Genomic DNA, 27,311 nt, shown 5'->3' with positions numbered 1-27,311 from the left:
GTGATCTTATATAGTGGGAATGACAGCCTCCTCAAACTCAATCTATAAACCCAACAACTGAAGTACTTCATCACAATATTCACAGGACAAGTTGATAATGCAGTTAAGAAAGTGTATTGAAATGATGGCTTTGTAAATGTGGGTATTGAAAAAAAAACAAGGAAGTCATTTGCGACCTTCACAGATCACTGGTTAGGTCTCAGCTGGAATATCGTATAGAATACTGGGCATCACATTTTAGGCAGGAAATTAAAGACTGGGAAAGAATACAAGGGAGGTTTGTTAGGAATGAAGAACTTTAGTTATGTGGAGAGCATGGAATGCACCACCCTGTACCTGAAACAGTGGTAGAAACAGAATCCATAGGAACTTTCAAAAGGCACTTACATTAACATGTAATTGTACAGGACTAATATACTGGTTATGGGGAAATGCTGGGTGTGGAACTATATTGCAGAGTTCCTTCAAACACCAATACAGACACAGTATGCCTCCATCTATGTTGTAAAATATATTTGGAGTCATTGTTGAGAAGTATTATACAAAATGCAGCCACAAGCATTATCTATCTTGGGAACAGATTGCAAGATTAATTCGGATGAAGACAGTGAATGAAGATTACCTTAAGCTCACCCACCTATAAACATTTATAGTCCCTTTAGCACAGTTTCCTAAATGATTCCAAATGTCTTGCAGGCAAGTTTAATCTGATTGTACTTGCGTCAAATAGTACTTACTCTCCATGTGAGGAAATTTTTGACAAATTGTATGCTTGTCTTTCACTAGTTTGAACCTGTGCAAGAGGTCTCTTGTCCTCCAGTTACCACTAATCTTGAAGTAAAAATCTCTCCCAATAACTTACATATACCAGCCCAGACACTTTTTAAAAATATAACCCAGAGGTAGCTATAAGAAATCCCATAAATGTTGTCCGTTACAAACTTGGAAATATGGAGGAAGGGCGTCAGTAGCAAGAACAGGTTATGAATGACTCGCACCCAATTATTTTGGTAAGTTTTAAACTTTTCCCCAGGAATCTGCCCTTTAACAGCTATCACTCTTTTCTCCCCAATCCTCTGCTAACTCCTCCCTCTTACAAGAGCAATTTAGCTTGTCTGCTTCCCTGCAATTTCTTTGCATCCCTGCAATTTTTTTCCCTTCAAGATGTCTTTTGTAAAGATATTTGTAAACCACGACTGAATCTGCCTCCACTACCTTTTATGAGAGTGCATTCCAGATTGTAACTACCCACAGTGTTAAAAAAAGTTCTTCCTCATGTCACCATTTTTGCCAATCATTTTAAATCAGTGTCTCGACCCTTCTGTCTGTGGGAATAGTTTCTGTCCATCTACACTGTCGAGACTCCTCATGATTTTCAGTACCTCCACCAAACGCCCTTTCGACAACAACTCCAATCTTCTTCAATCTACCTCTGAACCCATTATTTTCTGCATGTACTCTAAAGCCTTCATATTCTTCCTGAAATACAGTGCCAAGAATTGGTTATCATACTCTTGCTGAGGCCAAACCAGTGTTTTATAAAGGTTCTTTATTTCTTCTTTATTTTGTACTGTACACCGAAACTCAGATTCCCTTATGACTTTTTAACCGCTTTGTCAACCTGCCTTGCCATCTTCAACCATTTGTGCATTTATATCCCCCAGGTATATCTGCTCCTGTCATGTATTGGACAACATCACTGCAGTAATGCCCAATGTAATGACACCATCAAAGTAGTTATTTTTCCAAGCAATTAATGCTGCCTGTTCGAGGTAGATTATGAAATGTTTGAAATGTAAAAGAGAAATCATAATTTAAAAAGTGGGGAAGGACTATCACCGTCTGGTTATGAACTCTTACAGCAAAAGAATTTCACCCCTTCAAATCTTATGCAAGGGTCAGGCAAATATGTGCCTCCTGATAGTAAACTTGTAGATACCAAGTAATTTCAAATTCTAAAATTATATTTACACAGATAAAGATGAACCCAAGCAACTTCACAGATGCATTAATTATTGATACCATTTATATTTTAGAAAGTAAACTTACTGTCTTCCAAAATAAATCTTGTTACTTATAACATTGATGAAATTTTCAAGGATAAATTACATTGCCTACCACAAACTTAAAGAAAATCAGATGCCAAGAATGCTCACATCATCCTACCATTGTGAGAGTTACAAATCTGAGTGGCTAATAACTGTGGGTCAGATTTTGAAGAATAACAGCACCGGAATGCTGCATACTGTTATTAAGCTGCAAATCAGCCTGCAACTTGTGGAGAGCGAGATAACCCTTGAATTGCAAATCACTACAACTAGCTGGCTGACTGCACTGCTCCACTATTGTGAAAAGCTAAGTCTAACAATTAACAATGCAAGTGCCAGTTTAAAGATGTCATAGTTGTTAATGACTGCTTGCTCAGAAAATAAGCAAAAGTACGGAATTTCATTCTTTCAAGTTTGGAATTGTTGCTGGAAATTTTCAAAATGTAAAAATGTCCATTTTTTCTTGCTTTAGTTTTTGTAAAACGTCTTATAATCTCTTAAATTATCTTTCTGTTCATATTTTGATATTGATTCACCAACTCTAATTCACTTTCCTTCTCAGTCTTTCCTCTGCTTATTTCTCAATCCTTTCATCTACTTGAGGTAGGCTGTTTATCCCCCCGTTCTTCAAAATCCCAAATACCCTGCTACCCTGTTATCAGCAAGCACTAGCAGCAACTTTATGGGTGTTTTTTTTTGAAAGCTGGAAAAGGTTAACTAACATAACCCAATATGCCACATTTAAATAAAAACTGGGACTTTTTTTAGTGCCCAATTAACCTCAAGTTAATCTGATTCAAATCCCCAGTACCTCCCCCGAGCTTGTCCAATCCCTGAACAAGGTCCAAGGTAATTCAGTGATTTGCAAAATGCCACCAATTTCTGTAAATTTCTAATCTATTCCACTAGAGTATGTTCTTTTTCATTTCATGAGGAACCAATCCTGATCTCCCCTATATTGCGCTACTGTATCTTAAGTCAAATTCTCTTGCATTTCTGGATTCAATTACCCCAACACTCTCTCATCTCAAACTTGGTGTCTTTGAGAAGTTCCTTGTATTTATTGTTACCTTGTTTGACGGCGGTGTAGGCGAGGTCATTGGTTCAAGTTTTTCCTATAAACACAGTAGTTATGATAAACATTTTTAAAATTCTAAATATAAAAATCAAAATTCAATACAATACTTTAAATATAATCTAACTTAATACAGTACAATATAAAACAGAAGCACAAATTAACATGTAGGACACTGGATAATATTTTAAACTTTTTCTCAACAAATTTCTACTTTGTGCTCTTTCAGTGAGGCACAGCGCATCTTTTGGTGACTCATTCAAATAGTCAGTTGTAAATCTCAAGAGCGAGCTTTGGAAGCTCATTAAACTTCTTGTAGACTGGGGGATGGCAAATGAGAAACATGATAGCCGGAACTGACCCAGTTTTCATCTGATCTCTAGGTACAGTTCCAGGAGATGACTGGATATCAAACAGGGTCCAAAATCATTGCCAATTCTCTTCTCAATTCAGATGCAGCAGCCAATAATAATGCTCCTACCTCATTCCAACTGAAATCAGCTACTAATCACAGACTAGAGATCAAGCCTGGGATCTTACTGGTCTGTATAGATGACCTATTCACTATGTAAACCTGACAAACCATTTGGGACAGTACATTTTAACACTTAAAGCAAACATGAAGCAAAGACAAATAATAGGTAGAGGGGATACAGGGAATAGAGAAACAGAGGTTTATTTTCATTGAGACCCCAAGATGAAGTGACAAGCCCATAATGAAGAGCACCAATGTAGAAGGGCAAACAATAGCAAAGGAAATCAGAGAGTATAGTACACCAGGCTTGAAAATCAGAGAAAGAAAAGAAAATGATCTTTATATCAAGTTCTTCAAAATATTCTCTTGCTGAATCACTATCATTTAAGGAAGGGTCACGACATATTGAAGGATACCAACAGCATTGTAAAGGATAGGTTAAAATACAAAATAAGTCCAGAAGTAGTGGTTAGCTGACATCCAGCTTAGTTGCACTTGCAAACAAAATGTGGAAAACTGTTTTTGAATGGCTAAAAAACAGAATTCCACAATCCAAGTGATCAACAAGGAAAGGCCAAGATTTGATCTGGTCAGATCAACCAATAGATCACTAAGCTAGTTATACACTAAGGCTGCTTAAATTTGAATCACAGAATTGAGGGAGTAAAGATGGGGACTGTACCAGGAGAACAAAAAGGATGGGAGACAATTGTGGTTCTACTGGGAACAAGAATATTGAAGTAAAGGGCAAAAGAGTAGTTAAGCAAAGCAACAAGCAGAGAGCTAAAATTGAGGGATCTGGGAATTTTGACAAATAGGTGACTTGAGGGAGAGGCTTTGCATAGATGATTGCATTGGGATTGAAGGAGGGTAGTAAAATGTGGGTGGTGAGGGAGAAGAGAATGTGGTTAAAAATTATCTTGTCAATGATTGAGACTAAATATGCAAAGGGCGGCAGAGAGAACAAAGTTATTGAGATTGTGGAACATAGGGGAGTTTAATGAAGTGCAAAATGAAGAGAAAGCACTGAATTTGGAGAAGAGGGGCAAAGGGGGTTGAGATCAGAGACCGTAGTCACCAAGGATGAGGAGAGGCTTGGTACAAGAACAAAGGAAAGAGAGAAGAGAGACGATCTCAGTGAGGGCATCATTGTGGGCCTTGGAGGTTGTAGATTATGATGTTTTCAAATGAATGGCAAGAATGGAGGAGAAGACATGGTCAAAAGGGAACCTACTGTTCATGTAAGGAGAAAGGCCTTGGCATGACAGCTGTGTCGCTATAATGGAAAATTAAATGGGGCAGGTGAAAATATCAATACAGATAATAGAAAATATCAGCATAGATGGACTTGAAAATGCAGTGGTCATATCATAAGCACTCCCTGTGGTAACATTTTATGCTCCAACAACCCTTTCTTGTAAAATAATTACTCCTAAACTCCTTCCTCATTCTCAGCGAGAATTTTTAATTGATCAGCTCTTGTCACTGATTTTCCAACTGGAAGGAACAGTCCTTCCCTATTAATTTCATGAATTTTAAAGCCGCTATTAAACCTTCTTTTGGTTTTCTCTGCTCCGGTGGAAATCATCCTATTATCACAGGTCTCACCTCACGGCTAGTTTTTAACGTGTGGCGTCATCCTAGTAAATCCAAACCGTAATTATTTGAAATTCTAGGTGGTTCTGTAGTGCCTGTCCGTTAAGCGCTTACTTGCCTTTTCTCCTAAAATGTATTATCTCACTCATATCTACATTAAATTTAATATGTCAGCTATGCCCATGCTCTCTAACCTATGACTTACCGGTACCTTTCTACCTCATTTTTTGGTAAACATTTTACTTTTGTAATTTTAATTGTGTTTCTTATATCTGATATATTTTTATTTATTAAATACACACACGCACATAAAGTCATCTGAAAGTTCATCTAGCAGACTACTGAAGTATACCGCTTCCAACCTTTCTCAAAACTGAGCAACACTCATTCCTTGTTTCCTGTTCACCAACCAACTGTATTTCAATGTTGTTACATTGTGAGGCACCTGGCACTGTGAAGCAGCAGTGCCAGGGATCTGGGTTCAATCCCAGCCGTGGGTGATTGTGTGGAGTCTGCACATTCTCCCCGTGTCTGCATGGGTTTACTCCGGGTGATCCGATTTCCTCCCACAATCCAAAGATGTGCAGGTTAGTTGGATTGGCCATGTTAAATTGCCCCTTAGTGTCTAAAGATGTGTAGGTTTTAGGTGAATTAGCCATGGCAAATGCATGAGGTTATGGGGATTGGGCAAAGGGGAAGGCCTGGTTCAGATACTCTTTCAGAGAGTCGGTGCAGACCCGCTGGGCCAAATGGCCTCTTCCTTCTACTGTAGGAATTCTACGATTCTCTCTTGTGTCATACACCTGATGTCGCAAAGCACTTCAAAAGTAATTAATTGGTTGCAAGTGGTTTGTAAGTAATTTTACAGCAACCTTCTACAGCAATAATAATGGGTCAGATTTTGCTGTAGGTGAAGAATGTTCACTATTATTATTGACCAAAGCAGACAGCAACTTCAGTACACATACACAGTTAAATCTGGAAATTGTCATCCTAGATGCACTGTTTTCTTTAAGCTGTGCAAAAACTGCACCTTGCCATCTTGATCCCCATTCAAACATATTGAATGGCATGAAGTTTCTGTCTTGACATCGTAGATACTGACTAAATTTATTACAACAGTTAGGCTTGTCCATTCCAGTTTAAGTACCCTTCTCAGACTGTAAGTCTTAATTACTGCCAAACACTGAAAATTAACTTTTACAAAGTGGGAACTCATTCCTTCAGCTTTTAATTATTGGAGATACTTAAAATTAAATAATTAAATTCTGGCTCCTATATATCTCTTTCAATCTTTTCTTCCTGCGATTTATTTTACTTTCTGTACTGGATATGGCATTGAATTTAGTACTCTTAGCACATACTCCCCGTTCAAACGCTGTGCTGCCCATTAACAAATCTTTAATCTGTATGGTTTACAAGATACACTGTTGCTTGCCCAATTCACAAGATCTCAGAAGCTTTGTAGAGAGCACTGGACTGTTTGGCTGAGAACAACTTGCCATGCAAGAATCCTAAAGGCAAGTGTAAGCCTCATGAACACCATAGCCTTTCATTCCATTGATACTCATCATTAATGCAGACCTCCACATACAAAATAAACATTTATACTGCAGGTTTCCAAGCTCGGGTCACTGTCTGTGTGGAGTTTGCACATTCTCCTCGTGGCTGCGTGGGTTTCCTCCGGGTGCTCTGGTTTCCTCCCACAATCCAAAGATGTGCGGGTTAGGTTGATTGGCCAGGTTACAAAAATTGCCCCTTAGAGTCCTGGGATGCGTAGGTTAGAGGGATTAGCGGGTAAAATATGTGGGGGTAGGGCCTGGGTGGGATTGTGGTCGGTGCAGACTCGATGGGCCGAATGGCCTCCTTCTGCACTGTAGGGTTTCTATGATCTATGATTCACTTAACCACAAATGCAGTGTTTTGGAGGAATGCCACGCTAGACTAGTCAGGTTTGACAACAGGAATAGAAATTGTTATTCCAATAGATACGAGAAGCTCCTGGAATTTACTTGCTACTGCTGAGCCATCTGGTGTCATTGTATGGAGAAAATATATATATATACATATGTGTGTGTATATATATTTTTTTTTAATGACAATTGGCATGGTTTCATGGTCATTATTGAACTTTAAATCCAGCTTTTTCTTATTGAATTCAAATGTCACCATCTGCCATTATGAGATTCGAATCAGAAACCTCAGAGATCTCTGGATTGACAATCCTGCAACAAAACAGCTACACCACTGCCTCTCCAAACATACTTGTATGGGGATGGATTTAAGCAGGCAACGCGGAGCAAAATAATGAACTTATGCTGCAGCCACCATATCTATTGCATAGAAAGACATGGCCATTTAAGGGAGGGGAGCAGGTCCAATGACTGATGCACCATGAAGAAAGCAGCACAAAGTCAGTGAAGTGGAAATGCCACTCCAAGCAGGAGTTTCGTTATCTTGTTTCAAATAACAGGACTGAATCTCCTTTCTTCCCTATTGCTCCCAACCTAGTGTAGAGCATCTCTTGCATAAATGCTGCCCTTCCCACGAGAGTGAGAAAAAGAGCGAGAGAAAGAGAGAACAGGGTGGAGAATATTAGACATATGGTGAGGGGAGGAGATTAACCTCAGGTAAGGGGAGGGAGTCTGGCCAAAGGTCTTCCAGGAAATACAAGCCAAGAGGAAGGACCTAAATGACAGAAAATACTAGAGCATAATATTATAGGAAAACTTAGAAACTGGCTCCAGGCATTAAGACTGCAATTTGGGTGTTTTCAAACACCAATCAACAGTAAAGCTGGATTTTCTGTGCAACAGAGAGTGAGAGAGCAGATTGCTCAATTTGAAGCAGAGTAATCAATAGAAGTGACAGGGAATGGTGCAATTAGAGAAACAGAAAATCAAATTTATTACAGAAATGAGCTGAGGAGGATCTAAGAGACGTGCAGGTTTGGTGGATTGGCCATGCTAAATTGCCCCTTAGTTTCCCAAGACGTGTAGGTTAGGGGGTTTAGCAAAGCAAGTATGCTGGGTTGAATGCTCTGTCGGGAGAGTCGGTGCAGACTCAATGGGCCAAATAGGATCCCTCTGCACAGTAGGGATTCTATGAAATACATCACTGGCTCAAGGAAGTAATTGTGTGACAAATTTACAGAGGCAATTTCAAGTATAAATGTGGCTAAATGAATAATTGAATGCATGCCAAATTTTACTATGGTCTAGATATGTAGGTTACTGCAATAAAAAACAAAATAACATTGGATGCCCTGTATTTAGACTGTAAAAATGCATTGAGCACATCAACAATTTAATAGTTGAGGAAGGAAATTATGCAATGGGGAAGTGTGCTGTATAGAAATTTGCCTTCAACAAGATGCAAAGTAGTTCCTACTTAGAGGCAGATATTGAGAGGCAATTAACATATAATCATCAGCTCTTACATTGCTTAAGGATACATCTATTAAAAAAATTGAGAATATAAACAAAGGATTCAGATAGAAACAACACAATTAATCACTTGCCTACGCCCCTTTCCAGGCAACAATTCCCGACCTCTGCACCTTTTAAGTTTATTGCCTTTTCTTTATTTCCATTGATTTTTAAGAAGTTTTATTACACATGTCAACAAATCACCCAGCAAAAAGCAACATAAAGGGGCAGGAAAGAAACAACAGAAGGGGCCAGTTCAAGAATGTATAGAAGCAAAACACTGCAACTCAAAGCCCTAGCTTAGAGACTCAAATTTCAAGAAAGCAAGGCAAGTCCAGTCCAAGACCCCAGAGGTATTATAGTTGGCAGAGTGAGAGATTTGTGGGTTCAAGTACCACTTCAGGACTTGAACATAAAAATCAAGGTTGATTCTTCAGTGCAGTACTGAGGGAGTGCTGCATTATCGGATGTGCCAAGTTTTGGGTTAGATGTTAGAGATGCCCTATCTGCCTTGCAGATGAATGTAAAAGATCCTAAGAGTACTAGCTCAAAGAAGAGCAGGGGAGTTATTCCTGGCATCCTGGTCGATATTCAATCCTCAACCAACATCACTAAAATTGATTATCTCGTATCACATTCCTGTTTGTGGCACCTTGCTGTGTGGAAATTGGCTGTTGCATTTCCTACATTACAGCAGTAGCTACACATCAAAAGTACTTATAACTTCATAAGTTCATAAGATATAGGAACAGAATTAGGCCAATCGGTCCATCAAGTCCACTCCACCATTCGATCATGGCTGATATGCTCCTCATCCCCATTTTTCTGCTTTCTCCCCATAACCTTTCAACCCATTACCAATTAAAAATCTGTCTAACTCCTCCTTAAATTTACTCACTGTCCCAGCAGCCACCGCACATTGGGATAGTGAATTTCACAGATTCACAACCCTTTGGGAGAAGTATTTCTCCTCAACTCTGTTTTAAATTTGCTACCCCTTATTTAAAACTATGACCTCTCATTCCTAGAATGCCCACAAGAGGAAGCATTCTCTCCACGTCTATTTTATCCATACCCTAATTGGCTTTGGAAGGTACTATGGTGAGGAAAGGTTCTACACAAATGTAAATCGTTTTAGTTGTGGAGAGGCCCCTGGCAGCAGATAGATTGTACAATGGCAGCGATTCGACAACAAAGTTGGGGTGGTTTTAATGATGGGATTTTAACTTGCATATAGACTGAGATGAACAGAATAGCTTGTGTCAGAAAAATCATGAAATTACTGATTTGATAATATTCATGCTACACATGGTAATGACCATCTCCAATGAGAAAGATTCAAACTACCTCCCCTGCCATTCAATGGGAAACCCCACCTTCAACATCCTGGGGTCACCACTAAACATAAACTAACTGGAGAAATTCATTCATATATTGAGGCTACAAGAGCTGATCTGAGGCTGAGCATTCTCCGTTGAGTAACTTATCACCTGACTCCCCAAAGCCTTTCCAGTATCTACATGTCAGGAGTGTGATGGAATACTCTATACTTGCATGCATGAATGCAGTTCCAATAATACACATGGAACTTGATACCATCCAGGACAAAGCAGCAAACTTGATTGGCACCCACCATGTTTGTGAATTTACTCCCTCCCACCAGTCTACCATCCACAAAATACATTGCAGCAACAAATTCATCAAGATTTCTTCGAGAGCACCTTCCAAACCCACAACCTCGACTACATTGACAAAGGGCAATAAATGTATGGGAAAACCACCATCTGCACGTGTCCTTCAAGTTATACACAATTCTGACTTGGAATTATATTGTTGATCATTCATTAGCACTGGGTCAAATTACCAGAAAACCCTACTTCACAGCGATGTGTGTGTATCTACTGTTCAAGAAGCCGGCTCACCATCACCTTCCAGAGAGTAACTAGCAAAAACAAATCAACTTTTGATCTATTAAGATAGCCAGCATGGATTTATAAAAGATAGGTCATACCTGATTAATCTGAAGAAGCTTTTTGAAGAGATGATTTAAATAGCAGGCAAGGAAATTACTAAGTCTATATGAATTTCCAGAAAGTATCTACTGAAGTCCTTCATAAGAGATTAAGTAAAGTTGAAGTTCATGAAATCCAAAGTCAAACAATTTATCCAATTAGAAAACTGGCCAAGTGTAGGAGACAGAGAAAGAATAATGGACAGATAGTCTAATCGGCAGGATGTGATTAGTAGTGTTCAACAAGGATCTGCGTCATGGGTCTCAAGAACTGAGACCTAGCCAACTTTGTAAATGACACAAAGATAGCCAGCACTTTAAGCAACGTAGGTGGGAAGTTAAAACTACAGAGAAATGTTAATAGGTTATGGGCAAAACTTTGTAAAATGGATTTCAATAAAGGCAAATGTGAGATGATCCACTTTCTAAGTGGTAAAAAGCTACAAACAGTGAAAGTCCAAAGAGACAGAGTACATGAGGGAGGTTTGTGTACACAGATCATTAAAATGTCCCATTCAGGTATAGACAAATATTCAAAAAGGCTAATGGAATGCAGGTATGAACATTCAAAAGACCAACATATAAGTAGGTAGAAGTTATGCTTCAGCTATTCAAAGCCTTGGTTGGACCACACCTGGAGTACTGTGGGCAATTCCAAGCACCACGCATTGTGATGAATATTTTGGTATTGGAGATAGTGCAGTGCAGATTTGCCAGAATGATACCCTGGACTCCAAGGGTTAAATTACAAGGAACATTTACACAAATTAGGGTTGCATTCTCTGGAATTCATAAGGTTAACGGTTAATTTGATCTTCAAGATGTTACAGGGAGTTCATAGATGAGATAAGTTATTAATGCTGTTTGGGGAGTCCAGGACTACGGATGTAGTCTAAAAATTAGACTAAGGCCTTTCTCTCAGGACTGAAATTTAGAAACACTCAAAGGGTGCCCGGAGTTTGTAACTCTTTCAGAAAACGGCAATTATGTGAGGTGAATTGTAAATCTGAGATTATATTTTTATTAACCAAAGCTGTGAAGGGATATGGGACAAAGGCAGGCATCTAGATTCGGCCACAGATCAGCCATGATCATCGAATAGTCAAACAGATTTGAGGAACTAAATTGTCTCCTCCTGCTCTTGGTGAAAAGTACTTTCTGTACCAATCCCTCTTGGAGGCTCCCATGTAAGTTTTTACCCAGCAATTGTCCAGAAGGGCTACCATCCTCTGGACAATTGCACTGGGCTGGGAACTATCCGACAAAGTGACTTAAATCCCATGTCTGGATCCCCCATCTGGTGATGTCAGGAAGGTCGTGCAAGACAGGCACTTTACATTTCAAACACAAGTAAGTCACTACGGAGTGGCAATCCACCATTGATTGCAACTCCAAGGAAGTTATGGGTCAATAATGCACAAATGAATGAGTGGAGTGGCAATGGGACACTACCAAAATTTGGCAGAATTTAAATAGGTTTTTCACGGGCCACAATACTCTAGGGAGGTACGGAGATTTCATGGTTTATCATCAGCGGAGAGAGAGATGTGCAGGTTTAAAAGCATTGGGGAAGTGCTTGGTCTTGGATCTCAAAGCATGGCGAACGGGTTCTTGATGTTTAAGAATATGGTAGCTTTCTAAATTCTCAGAGCAGCTGCAGGTCTCAATAAAGAGGAAAGTTTAAAGTAAAAAAGTTTATATATGTGTCATAAGTAGGTTTACATTAACACTGCAAAGAAGTTGTTGTGAAAATTCCTTAGTCGCCACACTCTGCCACCTGTTCGGGTACATTGAGGGAGAATTTAGCATGGCCAATGCACCTAACCAGCATGTCTCTCAGACTGTGGGAGGAAATCGGAGCACCCGGAGGAAACCCACGCAAGCATGGAGAGAATGTGCAAACTCCACACAGACAGTGACCCAAGGCGGGAATCGAACCCGGGTCCCTGGCGCTGCGAGGCAGCAATGCCACGCCAATACCAGAGGTAAAGAGTCCAGAAGTCTACAAAAGAATGCGTGAAGAAGCAGTGAATTTTGAACCAGTGGGTGCAGTTTTCTGAAATATGGTAATACTACAAAATATTCCAGGGACTAAAAGAAAATGGGGTCCTGTGGGCTGGGCAGAATCTCAGATTGTTGGCAAGAAGGTATTGGGTTTCAGGAACACAGAGAGGAGGTTTATGTCAGAAATGGGGGATGGAGGGCTCTGCTGCCATTGGTGTGGTTAAAAGACTTCCAGGATCTAGTCATATTGCAGTTGTCAAGCTCAAAATTCACAGAGTACTCAGATCTGAGCAGTTCTTGTAGTCATGGCATTTATGTGGCTGGTCAAGTCAAGTTTCTATGCTAGTGGTGAGGGACTCTTTGATAGTAAGTCTTTGAAGGTTATGGGGAAGTAGTTAAATTCTCTCATGTTGGGGATTGCCATTGCTGGTCAATTATATGGCGCAAAAGTTACTTCCTACTTATGACCCCAAGCCTGTGGTCCAGGTCTTGTTGCATGCAATGATGGGCTGCTTCATGATGTGAGGTAATGGAGCTGAATACTGCAATTATCCCACTGACCTGCTCATCTCCTACAAATAGCAAATGACCAGTTAAATCTATCCTTGTGAAGTTGATTGAGAATATTAGCCATGGCACCACATAATTTCACTGCTCTTCTTCACTACAGTGCCATGGGATCTTTCACATTCACACAAGGGGGCAGATGAAGCCATGGTTTAACATCTCGTGAAATCGGCACCTCTGATTCGTTCAACACTGCAGTAGAGTGCAGCCTTGATTTGTTTCCTCACATGGGACTTGAACCCGCAATCTTTGGACTCAAGAGGCGAGTGTGCTACCAACTGAGCCACAGCTGACAGCTAAAAAGAGCCAATATATTGTAACTATTGGAATCAGTTATTAAAATAGTGAAAAATGAAAGTCACAAAAGTCCCAGAAGACCATAGGCTGCTCTCCCCCTTCTTGAGAGAGAGCTAACTGGTGATGATTTAACCTGATTGTCACCATACCTCGGGTGAGGGGCAAGGTTAAGAAGGCGGGGCCTTCATGAATAACCTCAGCCAGTATGGGAATTGAAGCCATGCTGTTGGCATCACTCTGCATCGCAAACCAGCCATCCAGCCAACTGTGCTAACCAATCTCACAATTAAAATAGTAAAATAAAATTAAATACAGCATATTCTCCAAATAAGTGAATTAAATGAAACAGCATCTGGGCCAAGTTTTTTATGGTTGGTAGGGAACAAATGAATAGAGAGCAAACAGCAAATGAGTATGTTCTAAAAATCAACATAGAAGGAGAAGACACCTTGAAACCGGAAAACCCACTGCCAATCAAATAGAATGGCTGCCATGTAATTAATTAAATAAAACAGCATCTGGAGGAGGACATTGTTTGGGAGTGTGTATGCACCAGGAGCAAAGAATGAAAAATAAACTAGTACAAATTAGAAATGAACCATGGGCTTCCTGCCAGGTCCACCTGGAAGAGGCCTCTTATCAGACTGGGAGTGAAAACTGAGGGTAATAAGCTAACAAAAGGAACAGTTAATCAATTTACACTTAAGATTTAGTAACAATATTATAAGCATGACTATCTTACATTGTTTGACGTTTATTTAACTCGTCACCAGCGGAAGTAGATTTCAACAAATTGCGAGTCGCACTTATGGAGGACCAAGAAGGGACCTGGTCACTATAGGCCAATCACAAGTAGCCATACGAAAAAAAACTGCAAAAAAGTTTGAAAGTGTTTTCACACATTAGAGGTGCGACTCCCTGTAACAAAGTCATGACTCCCCAGTGTGACAAAACCATCCAAGACTTTAATATATAGAATTAGACAGGCAACCAGCCAATCTCTGATGACACTGCACACCATTTGACTTCTGTTTATAACATTCAGAAACATCACACTGAAGAAAGCTTAAAGTTACAAAATCGATTACTGTGAACACTGGATTCAGAGATGATCAAAGGTCTTTATACTTTGAAGTATAGCACAAACTCTGCTAAAATATGATGGACACAAAATGCCTGCTGGTTGTGGAATTGCTTGTGGTAAGTCAGGAGATACATCGAATCTCACTTGTCTCTTTCATCTTCATGGTATTTTTAAAAAATTTGTTCATGGGATGTGGGTATCGCTGGCTGGGCCAGCATTTATTACCCATCCCTGATGGCATTTAAGAGTTAACCATATTGCAGTGGATCTGGTGTCACATGTCAGCCAGACCGAGGGAGGATGGCAGATTTTCTTCCCTAAAGGACATTAGTGAACCAAATGGGTTTTTACGACAATCGCAGTCATCATTAGACATTACATTTAGAATATTTATTGAATTCAAATTTCACCATCTTCCGCAGTGGGATTCGAACCCGGGTCCCCAGAGCATTACCCCAGGGTCTCTGGATTACTAGTCCAGTAACAATGCCACTATGCCACCGCATTTTTTTCTTTTCTCTTTCACTTGTCTCCAGCTCTTTCTTCTGTCATGACTACAAGAGGCCTCTTCCAGGTGGACCTGGCAGGAGGTCCATGGTTCATTTCTAATTTCTGGCCATTTCCCCTCCTTTATTCCCATTCTACTTTCCATTCTTCTGTCTATTTGTCCTCTGCTTTGTTTTCTCTCGTCTGTCCTTTTGATGGGAGATGCTGCCACAGGTAAGGAAGCATTTTCTGGTGGGGTTGTAGGAAATGGGTCCAGCCATTAGGTTGTGGGTGCCTTTTTGTTGTACACCAACAAAAAGGAGGGGAATTTGGCCACGGGCTGCCTCTTCCAGTGGATGATTTGAGGCAGTGGTCAGGAAGGCTAAGGAAGGGAAACAGAAGGAGGGAGCAGAAAAGTGCAACAGCCAAGAAGAAATGGGCATTTGAGGTGGGAGGGAGAAGAGTCAAAGGGGCAGATAGAGTGCTCTAGGTTTTGTGCAAGAGCCCGGAATGGGAACTTTCAATTCCACTCCCGGTATCAGGTGAGGAAAGTCTTGTCATTAAAGGATTTGTATAAGAAAAAACTTCCCCATAGTCACAGGGAAACTTTTAAGGGAATCCTGTGCTGCAGTTTAAAAGTCCATTGTGATTCTTAAAAAATACACAAATTTCTATAATGCCCTGAGGGTTAAGTAATGGTTAAGTGCAGCTATAATTCTTATAGTTTATAGTGTGACAAAATTGCGACTGTGAAAGTAATAAGTATGACAAAACAGGAAATTCCACAAAGCTGTTATACTTGGACTCCAAGAATTAAAATGAGAGGACAGATTACACAAATTTTGCATTTGCCAGCTGTAATGGAATGTTCCCAGTCTAACAGCCTATTGTGGCTGTCAGAAAATCATGTGATACTCTGAAAATAATGTTTTGAAACTGTATGCAGCTGCAGGCTCTGGGCACTGGGTGATGCTAAAGAACAGCTTTTCATTTCAGGCAGACTTGCTGTGTCATCTTAAAAACAAAATACTGTAGATACTGGTAATCTGAAATTAAAACAGAAATTGCTGGAAATACTCAGCAGGTCCAGTAACATCCGTGGAGAGCAAATTAATCACATTTGATTGAAAACACTAACTCTGTTTCTCTCTCCACTGATGCTGTTAGAACTGCTGTGTATTTCCAGCACTGTTTTTATTGCTGTATCATATTTCTTACCATGCAAGACAACAGTGCAAGGTTAACAGATTAGCTTGCATCTCATCAACTTAACCTTTTTAAAAATAAAGATTGGCCCTGCTTCTCAATACCACAAAAGATCTAAGTATTTTTTTTCTCAAAAGTCAGCCCTGGTTCTTTTTGCTACATGTACATGTGAAGTAGATGTGTGGTTCAGTTGTTGATCCCCATCTTACTGCGTGACTTTGGTTTTGAGAGGGGTTGGGGACATGATGGTCACCCATAGATCCATATAGGAGCTCTACACCAGCAGTGGGAAAATCCATGCAAGAGATGGATAACCTAAGTAGCCTCACAATGCTCAGCCAGAGTGTGATTGGGAACAATGATATTCTTTTATCAAAATGATAACATATTGAAAGGAAACATTTATTTTTATAGCCGCTAATAGGCAGCACTTATACAAAGGCTTAATAGTTGAATATGGTTAGCACACTAACACAGGCTTTAGAGCAACATAGGATAATAATGTTATAACAGTCCAATATAATGAGATGTGATTCAACTGCAATTTTCCACTTTCCTATTTTCTCAAGAAGGAAAGGAATGAGACTGGTCGCTTGCGTACACTGCAGATTTACAATATTCTCCACCCTCTGTGATGCTCTTTTCTATCCTCTCTCCATCACCTACCACCCCCATACAACCATACACACACCAAAAGACTTCCCCGTCATGCACTCTCTCTTCCAGATTCATTCTGTTCCTTCTTCTCTCTCACCCTCGCAATGTATACTAACCTTTTCCTCATCCCTCCCACTCGCAACACACTGTCTCTTTTCCCTCATTCTTAGACTTTTCTCCAGTTTGTACTTACCACATTCACTCTTGCCCTGGTGCAAATTATCTTCTGCTCTCTGCTTGTGCACACATTCTCACCTGAAGCATACCTATTCAGCTTTTCTGCCCTCTCTCAGGCACTCTCTCTGCTCCCTTGGCCATGGTCCTCCTCCTTCCCCACCGACTTCATTCACATCACATTTTGAACTCTCCTCTCTTGCTTTCTCACCCCTCCTTTTCATAAATATTCAGAGTCATAGAGTTTCACAGCACAAAAAGAGGCTCTTCGGCCCATCTTGTCTCCACCAAGGCCATCAAGCACCTATCTATTCTAATCCCATTTCCTGGCACTTGGCCTGTATTCTTGTATGCTAGGGCATTTCAAGTGCTCATCTAAATATTTCTTAAATGCTGTGAGGGTCCCTGCCGCTACTACCCTTTCAGACAATGAGTTTCAGATTCCTACCATCCTCTCAGTGAAAAGGCTTTTTCCTCTAATTCCTTCTAAATTTCCTGCTCTTTACCTTAAATCTATGTCTCCTGATTATTTACCCCTCCAAGGGGAAAAGCTCCTTCCTATCTACGTCCCTCATAATATTGCACACCTCGATCATGTCCCGTCCCCCCCCACCCCCCCCCCCCCCCCCCCCCCCTCAGCCTTCTCTGCTCTATGGGAAAAAACCCCAGCTTAGTCAGCCACTCTTCATAACTCTTCCAGCCCAAGCAACATCCTGATGAATCTTCTCCGCACCCTCCCTAGTGCAATCATATTCTTCCTATCACTCATGTTAACTCATCTAATGTACCCCTGCCACATAACTTGCATTTATATAGCACTTTAATGCAAAACAAATGTACCAAGGTGCTTTAGATACGCACAGGAAATTTAATACCACACTCGGAAGGGGGGAAGTTGAGGCTTGACTGAAAGCTTGATTAACGATAGAAATCTTTAGAATTAGGACAGAAGGTGAACAGGTTTCAACTAATAGGGACTTCCAGATAGTAAGGCTCATGTGGATAAAGTTCTGCTCCTAGTATGAGATTGCATTGATAAGGCAGGCAATGACATGGAGAGATTTGAAGGCAAGGACAATAATATTAAATTGAACACCTTGGGGGACAGGGAATTAATGTAAGCCTGTGAAGGCAAGCAATGAGAGAGAAGAATGTATTGTGGTGGAATAGGAGATTGGAAGTTTATGAAGAGTGGAGGCGAGGTGGCCAGCAAGGATATCAGAAAGTAGACTAAAACAGACAATAGGGCAGAAGTGAAAGAAAACCATCTTCATGAATCAAAGTTCTCAAATTTAATCAGGGCACCAAGGTATCTTTCAGTTCAGGACAGTGGCAAAAACAAAAATGCTATCAATGCAAATATTTGTAATAGACACTGAAGATGATGGTTTCAGTGTTCTCGATGTTTAACTGATGGAAGTTGTGACTCATCCAAGACTAGATGTCAGATAGGCATTCCAACAGCCGAGGGGCAGTCCAAGGAACTGATGGGAAGACGGAGCTGAGCGCCACTGGCATACATGTGTGAAAGCTGAGCCCATAGAATGCATCATTCTCTCTCTCCCTTATGCACTCATTCTCTCCCATTTCCATCTTCATGTTCTTTCTCCTTCCCTTTGCCCCTCTCCAGGAATAAAAAGGTAGTAGGTCTGACAGCAACAGAGGACAAAAATAGTCAGGCTGCTTTATAACAAGGCTACTTTCTAAAGGACATGATGCACAATAGATTAATGAAGTTGCCACTGACTCTGGAACTTTATGCACTGGAGACTAACAATATTAAAGTCTGCTTGCTGTCTGAAATGAATCTAAGCCAGTCTAAAGCTTGCCCTAAAGCTATCACAGTGCATCCAAAATAGACAAGTGATCCACATCCCAATGATGATGTCTCACATTGGTCGAGTACGTAAGTTCACTACTTCTATTTTAAAAAGGGGCCACATTAAAATGATGTTTTCATTCCTCGAGTTGATTTCATTCCTATAGATTTTTTAAACAATATCACTTTGAAAGCCATTTTCATAACAGCCCAGATTTTAGATACATTTAGGCTTACTATTTATACAGCCATTTAAACCTTTTGCTACATCACTATCTTATTTGCAATACATTTTTGAAATAAATAAATAAATCTAATTTCACTGGAGTTCAAATCATAATTCAACTACCAGCATTTGCTGCCTACCACCACCCACAAGGACAGTTAGAGGTGGAAGTTTGATCCACAAATTTCACACACCTCAAGGTTCAAATCATTCTGGTGAACCATCCAGTCATCAGAACCATCTTGACACATTACTAACTCGAAACACACAACCTACGTACAACATCCTTTCAAGTCTTGCCTCTTCAGCACTCCAGTTCTAATACACTTTAAAAGTCATAAAGCATACCAAAATGAAAGCTGAGATTACACAACCATATCCATTTTTTGTTAACTCGCAGCTGGAAAAGCAAAGCAAGCTAGATTAGCTGGCACAAGATCACTGATTTACACTATTGGTAAACAGAACGTTAATAAAGATCACCCCAGTAACATTATTTGAAGAAAGAGCAGTATGTTTGTCCAGTCTTAAAAAGGTGAAAGTATGTTTGTATAAAATAAAGCCTCAGATGAAGAAGCAAGCAAGCAGACAGTGAGATTGGAACAGATTGGCATAAAATACAAAATTCACAAGTATCAAGCAAGGTTAGAGATTAAGAAAAAATACACTGCACAGGGCAGTGGGTGCTAGAAACAGGGTCCAGAAAAGTGAGTTAATGTGGGTTTCAGTGGCACATTTAAAATGGGATCTATGTTGCAAAATGCTTTCAATTTCAAATTTTTGTAAGACAACTCAGGTATAGCTCAAACTGGCAACTCTACTGTTTCACAAAATGTAATACACTGAAATGAATACTGAGGTAGAACGGTTACCTTCTGTCCTTTCTCGTTTTTTTGAAATACAAAAACAGGTGGAGCAATGGCAGGTTTCTCTGTGAATAAAGAACAATAAATCAGTATGCACATTTTAGTCACAACTTCTTTTCTTCGACAAGAAATTGCAGAAATACTCAGTCTGACACATTCATCCATACTCAATCCCCTTCGCACACATCCGCCCTCCTTTTTCCAAACACTCCATACTGCTTCAATTTCTTATACGCCTTGCACTCTCCTTTACATTCAATGCACTCCCACCTGCTATTCTAAACGCTTTGCCCACTTGCTCTATCTCTCACATTTCATCCCCATTACTCTCACATCCTCAGTCTCATACTCCCCTCAGGTCCAGCTACTTAACCCATAAACGTGCTGCTCCTCTGACACAATGTAAACTATCCACCCACACAGCACAGCCCTGTGCGCCACACTAGTCTCGTATATGCATGGTGTCAGCCATGCACACCACACACAGTGCTCACACAAACCTCGTGAGCTATCAGATACGCAGCCTCCTTCACACACATTCACTTTCCTATACATTTCCCTCATGCAGTCTCTTATATATTCTGCATGGGGGTCAGTTTAGCTCAGTTGGCTGGACGGCTGGTTCGTGATGCAGTGACGCCAACAGTGTGGGTTCAATTCCCATATCGGCTGAGGTTATTCATGAAAGCCCGCCTTCTGAACCATGTCTCTCGCCTGAGGTGTGGTGATCCTCAGGTTAAATCACCACCAGTCAGCACTCCCCCTCAAAGAGGTGAGCAGCCTATGGTCATCTGGGACCATGGCAACTTTATATATTCTGTCTTCACACGTGTAGAGTTGATCACTCATACATTCTTGGCACATACAGTATGGTACACACTTACTTCATGTCCCTTTCTCACAAATGTCACACAATCACTTCTCATGCACAACTGCTCACATTCAGTCACACTCTTTCCTGCACATTCCCCTCACATGTGCTCACACATTTCCACCCCTTGTTTGGATGTCTCATACCACTCTTTTCTTATCCTCACACAAATACATACTGCCTGAGCCACAAACACTCCCATTCAGGCATGCCAAGTCTCGCACAAAAACACTGCCTTCATCCTCACTCACTCATTCCCCTTGCGTGCACTCTCTTACACCCTCCAAATGTGCCTCTCTGTCGCTCACCTACACATGCAACTGCCTTCGTGCACACACGCACAACAAAATTCTCAAAGACTTAAACCATTTCAAGAGCTTGCACATACTCACAATTCCCTCATATGCATTCTGACATACTGGCAACTTCTGATACTTTCACTTCCCTTATATCTGAACATTCATCATGCTTTTTCATGCTACTTATTGCACACACTCATAATCAAAACTTTCCATTCGAATATTCTCTCTTTTTCATACCCTTCCTCACAAACACGCATCAGTGCAGCATTCACTCACATTCATCTTGCAGTCTATCTCAAACAATCCACTCACCATTTGTCTCTTTCTTATACCCCACTCACGCTCTTACACATGCCATGGCGCACACACTCCTTGCCCGCAGTCAGGCTCTCATCTTGCACACACAATGCATAATGCATACAGCGTCCCCTCCCCCATGCACGCTTTACACAGACACTTCTTATACATACTGTAACTAACACACCTGCACTCAAAACCAGTATGGGATATTAACCTTTAGCTTAGGGATGTTGGAATATGAGAAGTTTTCAGTGTTTAGTATAATTTCTTTGTGTTTGTACTCTATGGAGGTGAATTGGTATATGCCAGCAGTGCCAAATGGCCTGGTAGCAGCCAATTTTTCACAATGTTAATTCTTATTTTCCATTGACTTGCAAAATATCACCAAGATTTTTAATTTCAAACCAAGTAAAAGCAACAGCGAGACTTGGATATGAGCTACCAAATGAACTTCGGTATAAAACTGATAGATTGCTGTGAAAAAATCAGTTGGCAATTCACAACAAGTTGAGTAGGTTGGGCCTGTACTCACTGGAGTTTAGAGAATGAGAGGTGACCTTATTGAGACATATAGAAATATCAGGGAGCTTGACAGGATAGATGCTCAGGGGTTGTTTTGGGAGGGTCTAGGACCAGTGGACATAATCTCAGAGTAAGGGGTCACCAATTTAAAACAGAGTGAGGAGGAATTTCCTCTCTCAAAGAGGGCAGTGAATCTGTGGAATTCTTTACCACAGAGGGCTGTGGAAGCTGGGTTATGTTCAAGGCTAAGATAGACAGATTTTAATCAGTAAGGGAATCAAGGGTTATGGGGATAAGGTGGGAAAGTGGAGTTGAGCTTATATCTGATTAGTCATGATTTTGTTAAATGGCAAAGCAGACTCAATGCACCAAATGGTCTACTTCTGCTTCTACATTTTATGGTCCATGGCTGTTGTAGACCAACTTCATCTCCTATACCTCTGTTATAAAACAAAAGCTTATCAACTTGTCCTGTCACTGTTGCTATTATGAAGGCTCTTCTGTTCCTGCACCCACTAAATGTTCTCACTGATCCCATATCCTCAACATATAAATGTTCATCTTAAAGCTGAAAGCGTTAAGGGATTTGATGGTGTTCAAAACCATGAATACTTCTGATAGATCAAATGGAGGGAGGAACTGCTTGCAGTAGCAGAATGGTCACTTACCAAAGGATACAGATTAAAAGTGATAGGCACAGTCATCGGAGGGCACATCATGAAAAGTTTTTTTAAATGCAGCGAGCTGTTGTGACCTGGGATGTACTACCTGAACATGTAGAAGCAGATTCAACAATAACATTCAAAAGAGAATTGGGTAAATAATTGAACAGATAAAATTGAGAAAGAGAGAGGGGAAGTGGTATTAACTGGGTAGCTCTGTGAAAGACCCAGCACAAGCATGATGAGTGAAATGACTGCCTCATGTACTGTATCATTCTATGATTCAATTCTAGGATTCTTTCAACTGTCTCCATTCACTGAAGAGCTCAAGTTAATCAAATAGAATTTTTCTTTAACAACTCCATGCTGACTTACATTTATTAACCCATACTTTTCCAAGTGCCTATTAACTCCATCCCAGATTGTCTCTCAAAGTTTCCTCACCAGTGTCATGAAGCTAACTGGCTGGTAACTGCCAGGTTTATCCCTTTCGCCTTTTTTGAACAGGAGTGTAATACTTGCAATTCTCCATTCGTCCAGCATTACCCAATATCCAGGAAGAATTGGATGTTTGTGTCCAGAGCTTCCACAATTTACACCTTTATTTTAGCTCCAGAAGGAAATCTCTTTTTTAATTCCTTCATTGGCACCTGTTTTGGCTACCCTTTTATTAGTTGTAAATGTACAAAATATTTTTGGGCTCTCTTTTATGTCACCTGCTAATTTATTCTCATACAATATCTTCCATGGGATATGAGCATTGCCAGCAAGGCTAGCATTTGTTGCCCATCCCTAATGGCCCATGAAGTGGTGGTGAGCTGCTTTCTTGGACCGCTGCAGTCTATCTAGTATAAGAACATCCACAGTATAATGCGGAAGAGGGTTTCAGGTTTGTGCCCCAGCAGTGAAGGAACAGCAAAATAGCTCCAAGTTAGAATGCTGTGTGACCTGGAGGGGAACTTGGAGGTGGTGGTGTTCCCACACATCTGCTGTCCATTCTTCGAGGTGGTTGTGGTCATGGGTATGGAAGTGCTGTCGGAGGAGGCTTGGCAAGGGCGGCACAGTAGCACAGTGGTTAGCACTGCTGCTTCACAGCTCCAGGGACCTGGGTTTGATTCCCGGCTTGGGTGACTGTCTGTGTGGAGTTTGCACATTCTCCTCGTGTCTGCGTGGGTTTCCTCCGGGTGCTCCGGTTTCCTCCCACAGTCCAAAGATGTGCGGGTTAGGTTGATTGGCTATGCTAAAAATTGCCCCTTAGTGTCCTGAGATGCGTAGGTTAGAGGGATTAGTGGGTAAAATATGTAGGGATATGGGGGTGGGGCCTGGGTGGGATTGTGGTCGGTGCAGACTCGATGGGCCGAATGGCCTCTTTCTGTACTGTTGGGTTTCTATGATTCTATGAAGTAGCTGCATTACATTCTGTATTTAGTACAAACTGCTATCAGTGTGTGTCAGTAATAGAGGAAGTGGATGTTTAAGGCGGTGGAGAGTGCAAATCAAGTGGCTGCTTTGTCCTGGTTGGTGTCAAGCTTCCTGAATGTTGTTGGAGCTGCACTCATTCAGGTAAGTCGCGAGTATTCCATTTATGCATTGTGGTGCCACAATGTCAAGAGGAGATGGTTAGATTGTCTTGTTCGAGATAGTCATCACTTGGCACTTATACTCTTTTCCACTTATCAACTCAACTCCAAACATTGTCCAGGTGTTGCCACATATGGATAGGGACTGCATCAGTATCAGAGTAACGAATGGTACTGAACACTTTAATCAATGAACATCCCTACTTCTCACCATATGATGGAAGGAAAGTCGTTGATAAACCAGCTGCAGATGGATGGGGCTAAGACATCAACATAAGAAACTCCTGCAGTGATGTCCTCCAGCTAAGATGAAGGTCTCCAACAACCACAACCATTTTCTTATGTGCTAGGTACAACTCCAACCATCTGCTCTCTTATTTCTTTTTCCAATTTCTCCATACTTTTTGACTTGGTTCTCCACTCAATTATGAATCTGACACTTATCATCAGCCCCCTTTTCCTGATGCATCTTAACCTTCTCTTTAGTCATCTAGAGGCCATTAGCTTTGGACTGCCATCCTTAACCCTTTTCAAGAAAGTTTTAGTGGAGCTGAAATACAATCTCTCTCTGATGGCCTCCCAGTGCTCATTTATCACATTATTGAAATTAAAAGGATTAAATTACAAAAACAGGTTGCATAGTGTTTGTTTTTGGTTAGAAGGTTAAAGGGTGAAGTGAAAGGGTGTTTTAAATGATTCAGAGTAATAAGGTCAGTGCAGAAAAATTATTTCCTGATAGGACAATCCAGAATATGGGATAATAACCGCAAAATTAGAAGGCGGCCATTTAGGAGTGAAATTAGCTAGCATGTTTCCTCTCAAACACAATGGGTGTTAGAAAATATGGAATTATCTTCAAAGAGGTTCTAGATTCTGAGTCAATTGAAATGCTCAAAATTGAGATCAATAGATTTGTAGAGAAAAGGCTGGTAGAGTCAATGCAGAGTGATCTATAGAACATGCACAAGAAACTAAATGACCTATGAATTCTCTATTATAAAACTCACACTATTCATTTCATATTCTTCTGTGCCTTTTTCATCTGCTATCCTTCCGGTCACTATGTCTCTTCAGTGCCCTTACCTTCATACTTTGCTGCCCCCATCCCATCATAATCTCAACTTCACCCTGATCTCCCCTCCCTCCCAATTTCCTCCACTCCTCCATTCTGCCCAATCTCTCCACTGCCCTTTATCCTGAACTCCCAGTCCCCTCCCACCTAATCCCCTCAATCCAATCTCACCCTCATCATCCCGATTCTCCCTAATCTCTCCTGGGCTTCATTCTGATCACTCTCTCCCCTCCACCCTGATGTGCCACCCTCCCTCATCCGTCCTGATCGAAACACCCCTGAACGTCTACCCATTGACCCCCCCCCCCCCCCCGTTCTTCCTCCTGTTACCTGGTTGTAAACGCTCCCCTCTGCCCTGATCGCTTTTTCTCCCCAAATCACTTTTAATCCTATCTAACTCTCCGTTTCCTATCCTCCCTCTCGAACGCGTCCCCTTCTCGTTTTCCGTTTCAATATGCCCCAGTCTCTTTCTACTTCTCACAGTTTAGCTCTAATAGATTTGTTCTCCCCTTTTCATATCACATTCCTCGCACTTGTGACTATCCAAATGGACATTCCCATCTGATTTTGTTGCTATTGATTTGTTTGGCGCTCTGGTAGCTCAGAGGCCTGGTTAGCCGGCGTTTTGTTGTGGGTGTGTGCGCCCAGTTCCTCCCTCAGTCGAGCCATTCAGGGGAGAGCGACACTGCACTGACCCTGGAGTAGAGACCAACACCGCCACCGGTGCACATGCTGAGTTCGAAAGCTGAACTCCCGCCTCGCTGCTGCCGCGTCCCAATGCTCCGTGCCCGTTTTCACTTGCTTACCTTCGTTTGCCAGATCCGCCATTTTAGGATTCTCCGCGTCCCCACAATGCTCCGCGAACGGAAGGTAGCAATGCGCATGCGCTCTGTTCTGGCCGCGCCAGTTTCGGGCATTGGTGAAGGTGGCGCATGCGTACGTGATGCTGATCGCCGGAGAAAGGGGAAGGGGCTAACCGTCATTGATGGACAGTCTCCCCGAATGCGCCTGCGCACTTGATGCTGATCGCGACGTTGGGGGCGGGACTGCCCCGATCGACAGTCTTCCGAATGTGTTGCTCGCAATGGGCGGGGCTAACTGGCGTTGATGGACTTTCTCCCGAATGCGCCTGCGCACTTCATGCTGATCACCGCTGGAGAGAAGGGGGCGGGACTAACCGCTGTTGATGGACAGTCTCCCGAATACGCCTGCGCACTTCATGTTGGGGAGGGGGCGGGGCTAACCGCAGTTGACGGACATTCTCTTGGATGCGCCTGCGCACTTCATGCTGATCGCCGTTGGCGGGGAGAGGGCGGGGCTAACTGCTGTTGACGGACAGTCTCCCGGATGCGCGAGCTCTGCCTGCAGAGAGCATGTGATCTGAATACTGGACGGTGGATGTTGGGGATTATCTTTAGGGGGAAGCGCTGGCTTGACCGTTCGTCACCGGACAAGCGGTGGGCTTTAGTCGGTGATGGACGGTAAAGGAATGGGGAACCAACCGGTTGTTGGGCTCCTTAGTCAGACTGCAGTGCGCATGCGTGTTAGCATGGTGATCCTGGTTGAGCTCAGTCTGTCTGGGTGGGGTGGTGGGTTATTGTGAGCCAGGTCACCCTGTCTGCCACAAGCAAGGCGCTCCCCCTGCCCCAAGTGCTGCAAACCTCAACTCGTAACAGTGAATGATCGATATGGCTGGTCTGGTATCTGGGAAGAATGATGTGGAGATGCCAGCGTTGGACCCCAGTCCCAACGCCGGCATCTCCACATTATGACTACCATCGACACCGCAAACTGCCGGCTCCAAGTGGACAGGATCTCCAAGAAGATTGTGCATATTGACACAGACATCAAGTATCTGGGAAGCATAACATGATGATGAAAGAAACATAGAAACTGTAAGCAGGAGTAGGCCATCTGGCCCTTGGAGCCTGCTCTGCCATTCATTATGATCATGGCTGACCATCAAATTCAATATCTTGATCC

General features: G+C 41.6%; 1 protein-coding gene across 11 annotated transcripts in view; it reads right to left on the bottom strand.

The window, feature by feature from the left end:
• ranbp3b (RAN binding protein 3b) overlaps window positions 1-26,203 on the bottom strand; it is a 97,306-nt gene extending 71,103 nt beyond the window's left edge. For 3 of the 11 annotated variants that reach the window (XM_078198444.1, XM_078198442.1, XM_078198446.1), the window contains exons 1-4: window positions 26,135-26,177; window positions 20,026-20,084; window positions 14,244-14,372; window positions 3,119-3,163 (exon numbers count right to left, since the gene is read on the bottom strand). In XM_078198444.1, coding sequence (XP_078054570.1) covers window positions 3,119-3,148 — 30 coding nt within the window. In that variant the 5' untranslated portion in view covers window positions 3,149-3,163; window positions 14,244-14,372; window positions 20,026-20,084; window positions 26,135-26,177. Of the gene's footprint in view, window positions 1-3,118; window positions 3,164-14,243; window positions 14,373-20,025; window positions 20,085-26,134 lie in introns of all 11 variants that reach the window. The other 8 variants (XM_078198435.1, XM_078198441.1, XM_078198443.1 and 5 more) reach the window with 6 other exon arrangements.
• Between the last annotated feature and the right edge of the window lie 1,108 nt (window positions 26,204-27,311).

This window comes from Mustelus asterias, chromosome 26, assembly GCF_964213995.1.
Source record: "Mustelus asterias chromosome 26, sMusAst1.hap1.1, whole genome shotgun sequence".
Classification (NCBI taxonomy): Eukaryota; Metazoa; Chordata; class Chondrichthyes; order Carcharhiniformes; family Triakidae; genus Mustelus; species Mustelus asterias.
Note: the sequence above shows the minus strand (reverse complement) of the source record. Positions and strands in the feature narration are given on the sequence as shown.